The sequence below is a fragment of the Telmatherina bonti genome (assembly GCF_933228915.1).
Source record: "Telmatherina bonti genome assembly, chromosome: 19".
Lineage (NCBI taxonomy): Eukaryota > Metazoa > Chordata > Actinopteri > Atheriniformes > Telmatherinidae > Telmatherina > Telmatherina bonti.
Window position 1 is genome coordinate 24,277,243 of NC_136617.1, and position 12,525 is coordinate 24,289,767.

Genomic DNA, 12,525 nt, shown 5'->3' on the forward strand with positions numbered 1-12,525 from the left:
GAGGTGAGCTGCCTCGTGCTCTCTCCTGCCAGGTTTTCTTGACTTTCTCACAGTAATGCTAAGTCACTGGACAGGTATGAAATAAGCTGCATTCCATTTGTGTTACAAATATTTTCTTCTGTGTGCTGCATGAATCTGACAAGCGTGCTCTTGATGGCACAAGCACAACAGTTTTTGGGTTTTTTTCTTTTTAGGTTTTTGCCACAAGGGTTCATTTTACATTAGTCACTTTCAACACCTTCCATTCCCTGTATAAGCAAAAGAAATCCATCTTTTTTCCCTCTCAAACATACGGTTCCACATACACACACACACCTGTCGTACCTGTGGGTGTGCTGCTGCGGAATGAGGAGGAAGGGGTGATGGGGGGCGTGACGGGAGGCGTCAGGTTACCGCTGGTGTGGCGGGTAGGCGTGGCCGTGCTGTTCCTGGACATTCCGCCCGTGATGGACAGGGACAGCTTGGGTGTGGCCTTCTTCTTCATCGTCTCCTGCTCCCGGCGTGCCGCATCCGTCATGAACCTGATGAGGGCAAACAGGGATGTCACTAATTAATGTTCCACTTCTAGGACAAAATTAACTGTAAACATCCCACAATTCTCTCGTATTATTTCTGTTCTTGTTTTGTTTTTGTTTTTTGTTTTTTTCTTACAAAATGATCAGTAGGGGTTCAAATTAACACCTACCAAGTGTCAAATGGGATCCAGCATCAAATCCTATTTTTAAAGCTTTCCACCCTGTAATGTCTGTGATGTGAATGACAAGCTCGGGATGGAAGGCATTCCAATGAAACACTTACAATCATGGTATTTATTACTGAAATAGTTCTTAGAGAGGTGCGGATTTGCTGCTAAAATTCCTTAGAGCTTTGTATCCACCAAGTAGGTGCTTTTTTTTTTGTGTCCACAGGCAAAAACTGGGAAGCATGCTATCATACTTTTTTGGTACCCTCTCGTTGGTGTCCTCATTTTACTGATGCAACCCTAAAGGATGGAGCTTTGCACATATAATTTCTTGACTGGTCAAAAGAACCAGTGAGATATAGGAATAAAGCAGGACCAGCACCATGTTAAAATAAACCATAGATTATTGTTTAAAGCCTCATGCCAAGAAAGAAGACAAACTGCTGGATGTCTGCCATTATTGTCCATTCTTTTTGTGTCACATCCTTCATTATCATTCAAGATAATGACTATCTCTTGATAGTCAGCTTGTTCCTCACCTATCAGATAAGGGTATGGTTGGCTGCAGAAAAGCAACAGAAATCAGAGGCTACTGAACCAAACTGCACTGAATTGTGCATCCCTAGCAGGACAACTTGGTGGGAAAATTTTCTAAGAATATAACCATGTATTGATCTTTTTTTTTCCCCAAAAAACATATTTAACTTTTTGCTGTGAGGTCTTTTGGTTGCTACTGTTTTATATAAAACCTACTCCACTAAAAACTCATATATCTAGCTGACTTTACTTTCGGTGTCACACCCATAGACAGTATAGTCTATGGTCACACCATGCTCAAGTGTTGTTACTGTGAGAATTTAAAATAAGTCCTGATTAAGTGATATTTTATTCCTTTACTTTATCTGTGCTTTCTAACTTTCCAGCTTGAGCCTGGATGCCTTTTATCTCATCTTATCTTTGACGTCCTGTAGATCTGAATTAAAACAGACGTCTGTGGTGCGATGAAACACCCAAGTCGCTGAAGAAGTTACACTAGCAACATAGACTGTAAATACGGGTGAAATTTACAACCTCAACCACTTGAGCAATTATTGCTAAAAAAACAAACCCCATTCCCGCTCCCTCTTTGTTCTACCGTTGCTCCTCTAAAAGATGGATCTTGTAGTGATTTGATGAGGCATTTCGTGACATGCAACACACTGGTTGACCGAGCTAAAACACACAAATATGCCACGATCCTCAGGCACTGCATTTGGCAGCACAAGGAGCCCAGAGTGATTGTCTTGTGTGGTTTTGTCTGTGTAATGAGTCACTGGTGATCTGTCTGTGGGAAGACATCAGTCACATGAACACACACAGATGCAGACTTTCAATAGTGGAGCAATGCTGCCCTCTATAGATGCATACTTTTTTTTTTTTTTAATGTGGATATGAATGTGTGTACCTATTAATGTAACTCAGGGCCAGGTAAGTGGGCTGCTGTTGCTCCTGCTTCTCCAGAACCCGCGGATCTGTATCTGAGAGAGAAAGAGAATCGGATTAATCATGTCTCCCTGTAAAGGGAAGATATGCAAGCGTTCTTACAGTGTATGTGATTCATATGTACACTTCCTGCCAGACAGGCTGAGAGATCGCTGGAGGCTTCCCACACTGGCTTCAGTGTATTACTGGATAATGTACAGCAGCCTTCAGACTCATTTAGGATACTTTCATAAATCATACATTCTTATCTGTGTTCACCAAGCACTTGCGAATTTAAAGTAAGTGGCCCAAGGCTGCTTAATCATTTCCGCAGTCTGAATGTGGCAAAGCAAAACTTTTTCCGAGAATGAAGGAGCGACTTTAAGGAGGCTGTGATGAATGTACACGCAATATTAGTCAAGACGCGCACACGCAAGCTTCTTCCAGCTGACTTGCTAAGTCTGTAACGCTACAGTAGGTAACTTACACTGCCTGAGGATAGTAGTGTTCACTTCAAAGTCACACTTCCCAACCCTGAGAAAACCAGGAGCAAGTGTGCATGAAAAATCTGCAGGTGGGTTGAATCTATTAACAACCAGTGCCACCAAGTGTTCGAAAGGGGAACGTTCGAAAGGCGCTGAACTAAGAAAGAGAAAAAAAAAAGTGTAAAGTTTATTCTATGGCATCTATAGAGTGTGTGTACACGCAGAGGAATAATTGTAGCTGCATATTTAATGGATTGCAGATGCATTGCGATTGAGATCTGAGGGCTCCAAGATGCCCCCTTTCTACTAATCCCAAGTGTGTGTGCTGGCCTTCTTAGCCCTTTCAGGCTTTCACACCTCATAATTTAAAAAAAAGAATGCAGACTTCCCACGGTGCAGGAGAACACCAAGGAGACCAGCAAACAAGAAAACAACCCTGAAAAAAAAAAAAGACCCACACTGCTTGCCACTGCAGAACAAACCACAGTCCTACACAACGGCTCAGTTGTTTGTGTTCATTAGCACAAACAAGCTCTCACACACTTACATCTGAGGAGCTCCACAGAGGTGGTCTTTGAGAGTCTTTTATTGACGAGGCTTAATAATCCTATCTGCTGCTCAGATGTAGAAACCAGAGCTTTTTTCACGTGTGACCACTCATACACACACAAAATGCAGTTCTACCTACATGACTGACAAGCTGAGTCACAATTTGCGTGATGTTACAGATATCCAGTATAATGATATGACTGGGATGACGTAGTTGATCAGCTCATTCATAACATTGTTAGACACTGTCACACAATGAATGAGACTTCTACATGATGAGATGTGGCCAAAAAAAAGGACTGAACAGATACAACATTGAGTGAAATTTTAAATTAAGGTGAGGATTATGGGTGAAGTAAGTGTGTGCATGTGTGCAGAGATTAGGGGGGTGTTGGTGGTAAAGGAATAAGCCAGGTGCAGAGAGTGAGAGCTGTAGTAAATGTTCGCTGGCTTTACGACTTCCACTCAGCTAACAGGACAGGAAGCTAACGCTCTGTTGATCCTGCTGCTGGAGCTGGAGCAAGGTCTGCACATGCACATGACATGACCCGAGTATAATTTCATCTCAGTATTCTTTTTCTTTAAATGTTGAGCAGAATTTATACAGACTTATATTTGCCTGTGTTATATAACTGGTGCATTTAAAAGTCTTAAGGGAGCTGTATATGACTGCTACAGTCCCCCTGTAACTAACATATCTATAATTGAAAAGCTGCACAAATTGAAACAAATCAATGGCCCACTTCTGCCCCCTACTGACTACACCCTGTCTGCATGCACCTCCAAGTGTGTGCACACTGTGTCACAGTCTGTGCATATTCATCTTGCATGTGTATGTGTTGAAACCAGGCCAAGAATGCATGGCTCGTTTTGCAGCCTGCTAATTAAGCAACAGTGAGCATTTTAACGTGTTTCTAGAGCAGCAGGCAACCGGATGGAGGGAGAAGAGAGGAGGAGGGATACAGGAGGGAGGGGGTGATGTGGGGGGTAGCTTCTCTGTAATTACACTTTCCAGCGCTCTGTGAGGCTCTCAGGCCCGGCGACTTCCGAAAGGCAAAATGTGTGGGTGTGTGAGTGTGCAGGCTGATGAGAAGTTCTGAAAATTCAAGTTTGGGACTGGAAAGTTCAGTAATTGCTCTGTTACACCCTCACAGGTCATTCAGGAAGTATGGTGAACGTGCACACTCACATACACTCTTTCACGCTGCACATCTGAAAGTGAGATGGGAAACAATCTGGCTACAACACTGGAGTAAATGGTTGCACTCATTTGTCACCTCGAGTCTCCACTGAATTATGGGGATTGTTTGTATAATAGTGTATAACCTTATAAATGTACATTTTTTTTTGCTTTTACCAACAAGTAATATGTGAAGAAGCAAATATTTTGATTAACCTATGTTCTACAAACAATAAAACTGGATAAATTTGCATGTATGTTTCAATGAAAAAGAATCTTTGGACACTTTTTGAAAATTTCTTTAAACATCTGACAATTTTAAAAGATTTCTGAAACCATACTGTCTACAGCTGTTCAATATATTAAAATAACAGCAAGGATGTTTTCGTATGAGATCATTAAAATAGCTCATAACTGTGTCTCTGTGATGGACATGTCATGATCGTCTGTTAACAAACATTACATTACATGCCCTTTTTTAATGCAAATCCAACATATAACCTCCTCTATACTATGTGGTTTCCCCATTCCTTTAGCTTAAACTAGTGAGGTTGTTCATTTCTGTTATCTCATATTATCTTAACTCTGCTGAATTAACATAGGTGAGTATAAAGTAAAAAAAACTGAATTATTTAAACCCAGATATTTGTAATGAGATTATTAAATCATAATCATCACTGACTTGCCTATCATCATATTTTATCGATTTGATCTTTAAAGATTTCATCTTTCCTTTTTAAGTAGCAGCATGTTCCACAAGGGATAAAGTTATTCGAACCCAGTAGTGTTTTTACTCCTCACCTTCAAACACAGCTCAACCAAATGTTAAATGAAAATCCACCTACACAAAACTAAGAAGAAAAAAAAAAAAATCCAAATGCAGCTCAAATGTTTGGTATTTCCTTATACTTCAACCCAGATTTAGACTTTCTTAATCTTGCCTTTCATGTCTCTTCCTCTCTTTTAATCTCAGTTCATCTGCTCTGTTTATGTTGAGGTAAAAGGCAGGTATGTGCTTGTGCAGGTGAGATCACAACAGGGTGCTGTCGTGCACACAGGCACAGGAGCCTGACATCATTGCATTCTTCAGACCTTACCTAGACGTACATCACAAAGCGTTCAACAACAACTAAACATAATTCACCTAAGCCACTTCCCCTGCATTCAGCTGTAATCTAAACAGCAGGGTTATATCATTGGAGGGTTGCCACTCTTTCTTCTGGGATGAGGTCAACACCAAAGATCCATCGATAATCCCTTTTTTTCATGGAAAGGCTCATCTGGACTGCTTGCTGTCAGCTATTGTGTGCTGCATTGCAGGAAACAAAAGTAAAAAAAAAAAAGATGCAAATTGACATTATGAAGTTAAAAAGGGGTTGAAACCGGGTATTGGAACAAACCAGAGTAGTTTGAATTATCAAGCACACAAGATGCCCTACCACAAGAGGGCAGCAAAGACTGCCAGAGTGACAAAATGACATGTTTGCACTGATTTCAGCAGATTCATCTCTCTGGCTCACTTTTACCTCTACTTATATCTTACAGCATAATGAATTCATTTCTGTCTACTTGCTGTTCACAATCTGTGCATGCATGCTGCAGGAACAAACATAATGAAAGCAATCTTTTACCCATAAACTAACAGCTTATACAACATCTAGAGCAAGGAAGTTAAAAAGATCATAACAGCTTATCATTTGATCAAGCCTCATCATGCGTTACTGCACTGATTCGAAACCAAAAAGGAGGTGGGTGTCAAGGCCAAATGACGCCTCCTCCCCTTCCCCACCACCACCACCCCCACCCTGACCCACCCACCCACTCCGTCTGTCACACTGGTCCCTGTGGTAACTGATCTGTGCACAATATTGATTAGACTGTGCATGATCTTGACACTGCTCATGATAAGCCATAGAATAAAGCGACCATAGGGGCAATTCATTAATCCCAAAGATCTGGCTGGTAAACTGACTTTCTGCTCTGCTGACGGGTAGAGTCAAAGGTCAAGTTAAGAGCCAGATGGGGCATAAATCAGCATCTGCTGCATTTGGGATGTGGGACAGAGAAAACTACATTTAATTCTGCATTTTTGTGGATTATTCCCTTCATTTGATCAATTTTGTGTTAGGTTGTCGGTATCCCTGCAGGCCATGACATGTAAGGTATAAAAGAAAAAAAAAAAGATACAACACTGAGGTTTGTTTGGATAATTTGGAAGCAATCCAAGTAGCCTGTGGGTTAAAAGAAAAAGTAATAGACAGTACTCCAGTGCACTCTGCTTGTAAACCGTTTTTAAACATCTGCACACATTGATATTCCACATGTGACGTGCCATTGTGTAGGGTGTCATCACCACAGCTGGCGGCTCTTTGTTTGTGAGACAGCAGGTGTGCAGAACTCAGCCAATGTACTGCCCCCAACCCTATTAGAGACAGTCAGTTGCCATGGAGACTGGCTCAATGAAGCATCCATTTTACCCCCTCACCCTGTTCAAACAGTCTCATGAAGATGGATACACACCGGAAATAATGATTAGCCCCGATCAGCAGAGCTACACATGTGTATTTTTCTATGCTTATAATATATACAGTGGATTGAAGTTTAATCTACCACAAGAGGACTTCTGTGTTTCCATATAAGTTAACATTGTGCTCCAGAAAGTTATGTAATACTTGTTAAATATTTATTAACAAACACTACTGGTGACTAATTACCTTTCATTTTTTTCTCTCCTTCTAAAAGCAAAGGAGAAGAAATGTTCCAATTTCAATAATAGGATATTCACTCATACTTGGATGCAATTCCTGCACTAAATCACTTGACAATGCAACAGTCAACTTATGGTTTATTTTGTCTTCTTTTTCTTCCTTTACGCTGCTGGTATATCTTACAGTATACCTGATGTCATTAATCCAGACATGTCATTTCACCTTCTGATTCTTTTTTTCTTTTTGTCTTTTGTATTAAATGGTGGGTAAACTAATTAAAAGTCTATTTATGCACGGTTGGTGACAGTTATTAGTGATGACTGTCAGATGAAAATCTAATAAGGAATGCAACAAGTTGAGGCTTGTGCTTGGAGACAAAAATCTAATTATGTCACTGCATGTCTGCAATAACGTGGTTAATTCAATGTAGTGACAGTGGTTTTAGGTAACACAAACATGGTAGTGCAGATGATAACGTCTTGAAGAGGTAACCAAGTGACGGACTGTTTTGCACCTCAACAAGCCAGGGGTGTGAGGGAAGATGCTCTGAATCAGGCCCACAAATGTAAACAGGCTGTTAGCTGAAAAACCGCTGGCTGGTCGGGATGCTAGTTACACCTATGGGACCTACCCGGCCCTTCCAGTCGAGTTACCGCTGCAAAGGTAACTGTCTCTGCTTAATGAAACACACACACGTAATTCGCACACTAAGAATTCATTTCTATAATAATTCAAGTCTGTGCAGCAAAAGAACTCGTGCTTGAACGAGCCTCGACGAGGAGCAGGCAACAGGAATAGCGGAATGCAATGCCGTGCCTATCTGCGTTTAGCTAGCTAGCAAGCTAGCAGCAGTTAGCTGCCTAGCTCCGTCGCCCCCTCTCTGGCCCCAACTCACCGATGTGATTGTCCTCGATGTGGACGATCAGCTCGGCGAGAGACTCGAACTGGAGACCGCAGCCTCCGAACCTGCAGGAATTAGAGAAGAAAGAAGCAGCGGCGATGCCCGTCATGTTTTTTGGTGCTGGTGCATTCACTAGGTTTCAGAGAGGTCCAGGAGCCGGGGGTGGTGAACGAGGAGGCAGAGGCTTCGGATACGGGGAGGGAGCGGAGCGGAGCGGGGCAGAGAGCGGAGCAGACACCGGGCGGCCAGACAGGACAGCGGCGGACGCAGCTGGGAGGCAGGCGTTACGGTGGGGGTTGGGGGGGGGGGGGGGTGTCGACGTCACTGTCTGCCTACCTGTTGGAGTCAGAGCACGCTCTGAATCACTGATTGCAACAAAATCAGTCAGATCTGGGCATATTTACATACAGTTGTGCTCATATTTATTCATACACTTTCATTAAAGAATTAAAAACAAAAAAAACAAAAAACGCTGCCTGTAAAATAATCTGAAATTAACTAAAGTAATAATAAAGAGAAATTTAATGAAAATCATTACATTATTTTCTAATTCTGGTTCAATCGAATCTTTTTTTTTTTTTTTTTAATAAAAAAAAAAGCAAATAAATAAGATAATTTATTACATATTACATCACTCATAAACTCATATTTCACTGAACAATCCTTTAATGTTTCCGCTACAGTCAGGTGTTTTCTGTTCCTCTCAGTCAGACTTCTGCACCTGTTGACAGGTATTTTATCCCACTGATCAACAGAAAAGTGCTCTAATTTGTCCAGGACCAATTTGTTTGGTTTTTCTTTCTTCAATTCAGTTAAATGAAAAAACAGTGTCTTGTATTCCTAAACAAATTTTTTTTTTTTTTTGCAAATTTTCAGTTATTGTTCCTTTTTTAAGTCTCCAGTTATTTGAGTGACTGCTGTAAATTGAGCCTTTTCTTTAATGAAAGGGTATGAATACATATGAGCACAACTGTATATTAAACCCAACAGTCCATTGAGTCTGGTAAACGTGATCACCCCAATTTGCCTACATGTTGATGTTGTCCTGTTTCTTATAGAGAGGATTGCATTTTACTCTCCAATGTCTGGAGCAATTTTGTAGATGGATTGGAAATGGTTCCTGTCATGTAATGTTTCAAGATTGTTTTACGCCTACTAATAAAGACCATCTGAACTTATTTGCGGGGGGTTTTTCCAGCTTATTAGTTTGCTATATTAAGAATGTCACAGTTTATAAGGATGCTGATTTAAAAGAAGAGATACAAGCACAACATTACTTTTGCTTCTTTAAGCATCTCAGAATATTTCAAATAAAATGATTTTGACTAAACTGAGTGTACTACAATTACTACAATTACTGCATAAATGTGGGTATTCTGTGCATATGCATATGAACGTTTCAGCAGTTATCCGTAAAACAAAGGTCTTTTGTTGCCTTAAAAAAAATTAAAAGCCCCATTCTGGATATCTTAAATAAAGGGGTACTTAATCAAAAACTTAATCCTTCAATTTCAGTTAAATTTAGAGTCCAGATCCCATTTACTGTTGATCAGATCAGAAAATCCTGTTTTCCTCTTAACTGCAAGATTTACTAATGAGCTGTGTTGCTTTTTTTTTTTTAATTTTGGGCATTTGATTACATCTTTAAAATATGGTAACACAATGTGATCACATTTCTCTTGATGGTGCAATTCTAATCCAATTACACCTCTTTTTCAAATGTATTGTGGATGATTATAGTGAGAAATATTTTTTAAATTGCATGACAATGCAACAAAGATGGAGTACTAGGATACCCATGTATTGTGTATTGTGTTTTTGAACATACACAATACACAATATACAATATAATAGCATTCAATAATGCAATAGAATACAATAACATACAATAGCCAGTAATAGGCCTATAAAAAAGAAATGTGTTTATGAATTATGTATTGCTCAAAAATTATAATCTATATTCATAATGCAAAAAAGGTTGCCAAAATTCAAAGAGAAGCTTTGGAATAACTATGAAAATACTAACTCTGAAAATTTATGTGAGACTCAAAATGAGCTGGATGTTGATCACCTCTCTGAGGCAGTAAAATGTAGTTTTGTTTTACAGTTGATGCTTCACCTGTGTATCACCCTGTAATGAAACACTAAATGAGAGTCCCTTTAGGACCTCTCATAAACCTGAACTGTCATGTAGATATTATGTGAATAAATGTCTGGTGGGGGAAATGATCTTTAAATGAGCAGAAACCCAGAGACGGGATTAGCAGTACAGAAGTGCTGCCATCACAATAAATGAACAGGTACAGCGTAGCTTCATTCTTCTATTTGTTTTCACAATGGTAAAAAGCTTTCAGTATTTCTTTTCTGTCACAGTACTTTTGTAATATGCGTACAGAGTATCTGATGTCTGGCTTTTAAACATACCTTCCAAAACAATTGTTTGATAAACCACTTATTACAGATTTATTAATCATCCATCCATTGTCTGTATCTACTCATTCCAATGTGGCAGGTGAATCACCCAAAACAGAAAAAGGCACATGTTTTGACACCAAGATTGTGTTTAGATTAAACAGGTAACTTTGTAGGCATTTTGCTACAAGCCTTTCACACAAACACACAATTTGTTCTGATTTCTTTCATCACATATAATAAATGAGCCAAATTTCACAAGTTAAATGGTGCATTTGCCACAAATACTCTTTTTTTTTGTGAAACTTGCATCAAAAAGCTGAAAACCTGGCATATCTTAGAAATACTGTGAAGGAGGACACTGAATAAATGGAAGATTAAAGAAGGCGTCTGTAAAACTACCTACATTGTCTGACCGTGATGTCCTTAATCAACAACAACAAAATAAAAAGACCTAACACAGGACTGGAGAAAGGCATTTGGTCCTTCAGTCCTTCATCTGCAGTTTCCTGACAACTCATCAGAAATTATCTTCATGACAGTGAGAAACAACCATTAAAAGCAAGGAAAAGCTGAGATCAGACAGGTGGCAAAATTGGTACCGAAAATCTATAGCTACAGGTCATCCGGAGTGATGGTGTTGCCTATCCCTCCAAAACACCCCTGAGACAGTATGGGATCAGCTTGACAGAGATAAGAGCAAAAGTCAAGATCCAAAGAAGAACTTTGGGAAGTCCATCAAGAAACCTGGAGAACTGTTCCTAAAACCTACTCAAAAAAACTGAAATAATCTTTCCTAATGTGGTTGTAATATAGGCTGTGTTAAAGAATAAATATTGACTTTAGAGTTAACTAACATTGTGCTAAAACTCTGTTTCCCCCTTATATAATCATTCCATTTTTTGTTTACACACATTTCAATAAATCCATTCATTTATTTACTGTTTACGATGAGCAGGACAAGATTTTTGCTCATTACTGGATTTTTATATTGTATAAAATCCTTATGAATAGCTTCTTTTGCTCGAAATCTGTCATGTCGAAACCGCCCTCTTCATGTTATCTAACTTTAATGAAACAGACTTAATGAATGTCAAAATATTGCATATCTAAAATAAATCAGTGCTTGAAACCCAAAAGTTTTTAAACAAAAGTGAAGGAACTCACATAATAATTGACAACAGAATCAGTTTCACCCATAAAATTGACTGATTCATATAACCCCATGACCAAATTGTACAGAGAGAACAATGCTGCCTTTAAACATGTGTTCATGTGGCTCCCAGAGAGAGGAGAATGTCCTTAAAACATTGGGGTTGGCCAACTAGAACTGGCTGGCTTTATGTTGGACTTGTTAATCAAGCGTTAAACCAATCTGTCATAAACCAGTGGCTGGTGACTTCAGTAAACAACTTAAAGACCTGGGAACACACTTTTTTTTTTCTGTGCAACCCTATGAGCTGTAGTCACACATACAAAATACAAAAGATGCACCAGTTCAATGGTGTAACAACCATACCAAGCAGACACACATCAAAAATATTGGATCACCGAACCCAGAACAGTCTTTAACACATGTACTGTATAGGTATTCAGTGACTTCATCAACCTAACACAGATGTTCTCTCTTACAAACTAACATGTAAACACACTCGACATAAACACACTCATTGCACACACATGGCACATTAGACCTGTAATGGTGATGCAGTTACCGACATTGTTGCGCAAATGAGAAGTGGTTGCATGTGTAGCGAGACAAGGGGAAGAGTTCAAGGTGCATGACATCATCTGGTCTGAGGTCAGTAGGTGGTGCCCACTGTTACAGTTTGGGATTTTAAACTAGGATTTTCCTGTTCCTCTCCTTCTTTCAGGTGATGTCAAATAGTCCAATAGGTGGGATGATGAACGCTAAACTGCATTTAAATGCAAGCCGTGTAGCGTGAAGCAAGCAAAAATCACAACAAAAACACACCCAGCGCAAGCGATATTCTCTGAAGGTGACTTGCATGTACAGGCAGAGCTGAGGGAAAATTTAAATCACATAATTTTATTACATAATCAGATCACTCTCACTCCAAATATGTTGAAAGTATCTGCTTTCTGTTAAGTTTTCAAGTTTAACAGGAAGAAGTATGCAGAAAATC

At 39.6% G+C, this 12,525-nt stretch overlaps 1 protein-coding gene across 1 annotated transcript in view; it reads right to left on the reverse strand.

Moving 5' to 3' along the window:
- LOC306770115 (juxtaposed with another zinc finger protein 1-like) overlaps positions 1 to 8,169 on the reverse strand; it is a 12,157-nt gene extending 3,988 nt beyond the window's left edge. Inside the window, exons 1-3 of the mRNA XM_079258922.1 lie at positions 7,961 to 8,169; positions 2,127 to 2,199; positions 325 to 521 (exon numbers count right to left, since the gene is read on the reverse strand). Coding sequence (XP_079115048.1) covers positions 325 to 521; positions 2,127 to 2,199; positions 7,961 to 8,075 — 385 coding nt within the window. The 5' untranslated portion in view covers positions 8,076 to 8,169. The remainder of the gene's footprint in view (positions 1 to 324; positions 522 to 2,126; positions 2,200 to 7,960) is intronic.
- Between the last annotated feature and the right edge of the window lie 4,356 nt (positions 8,170 to 12,525).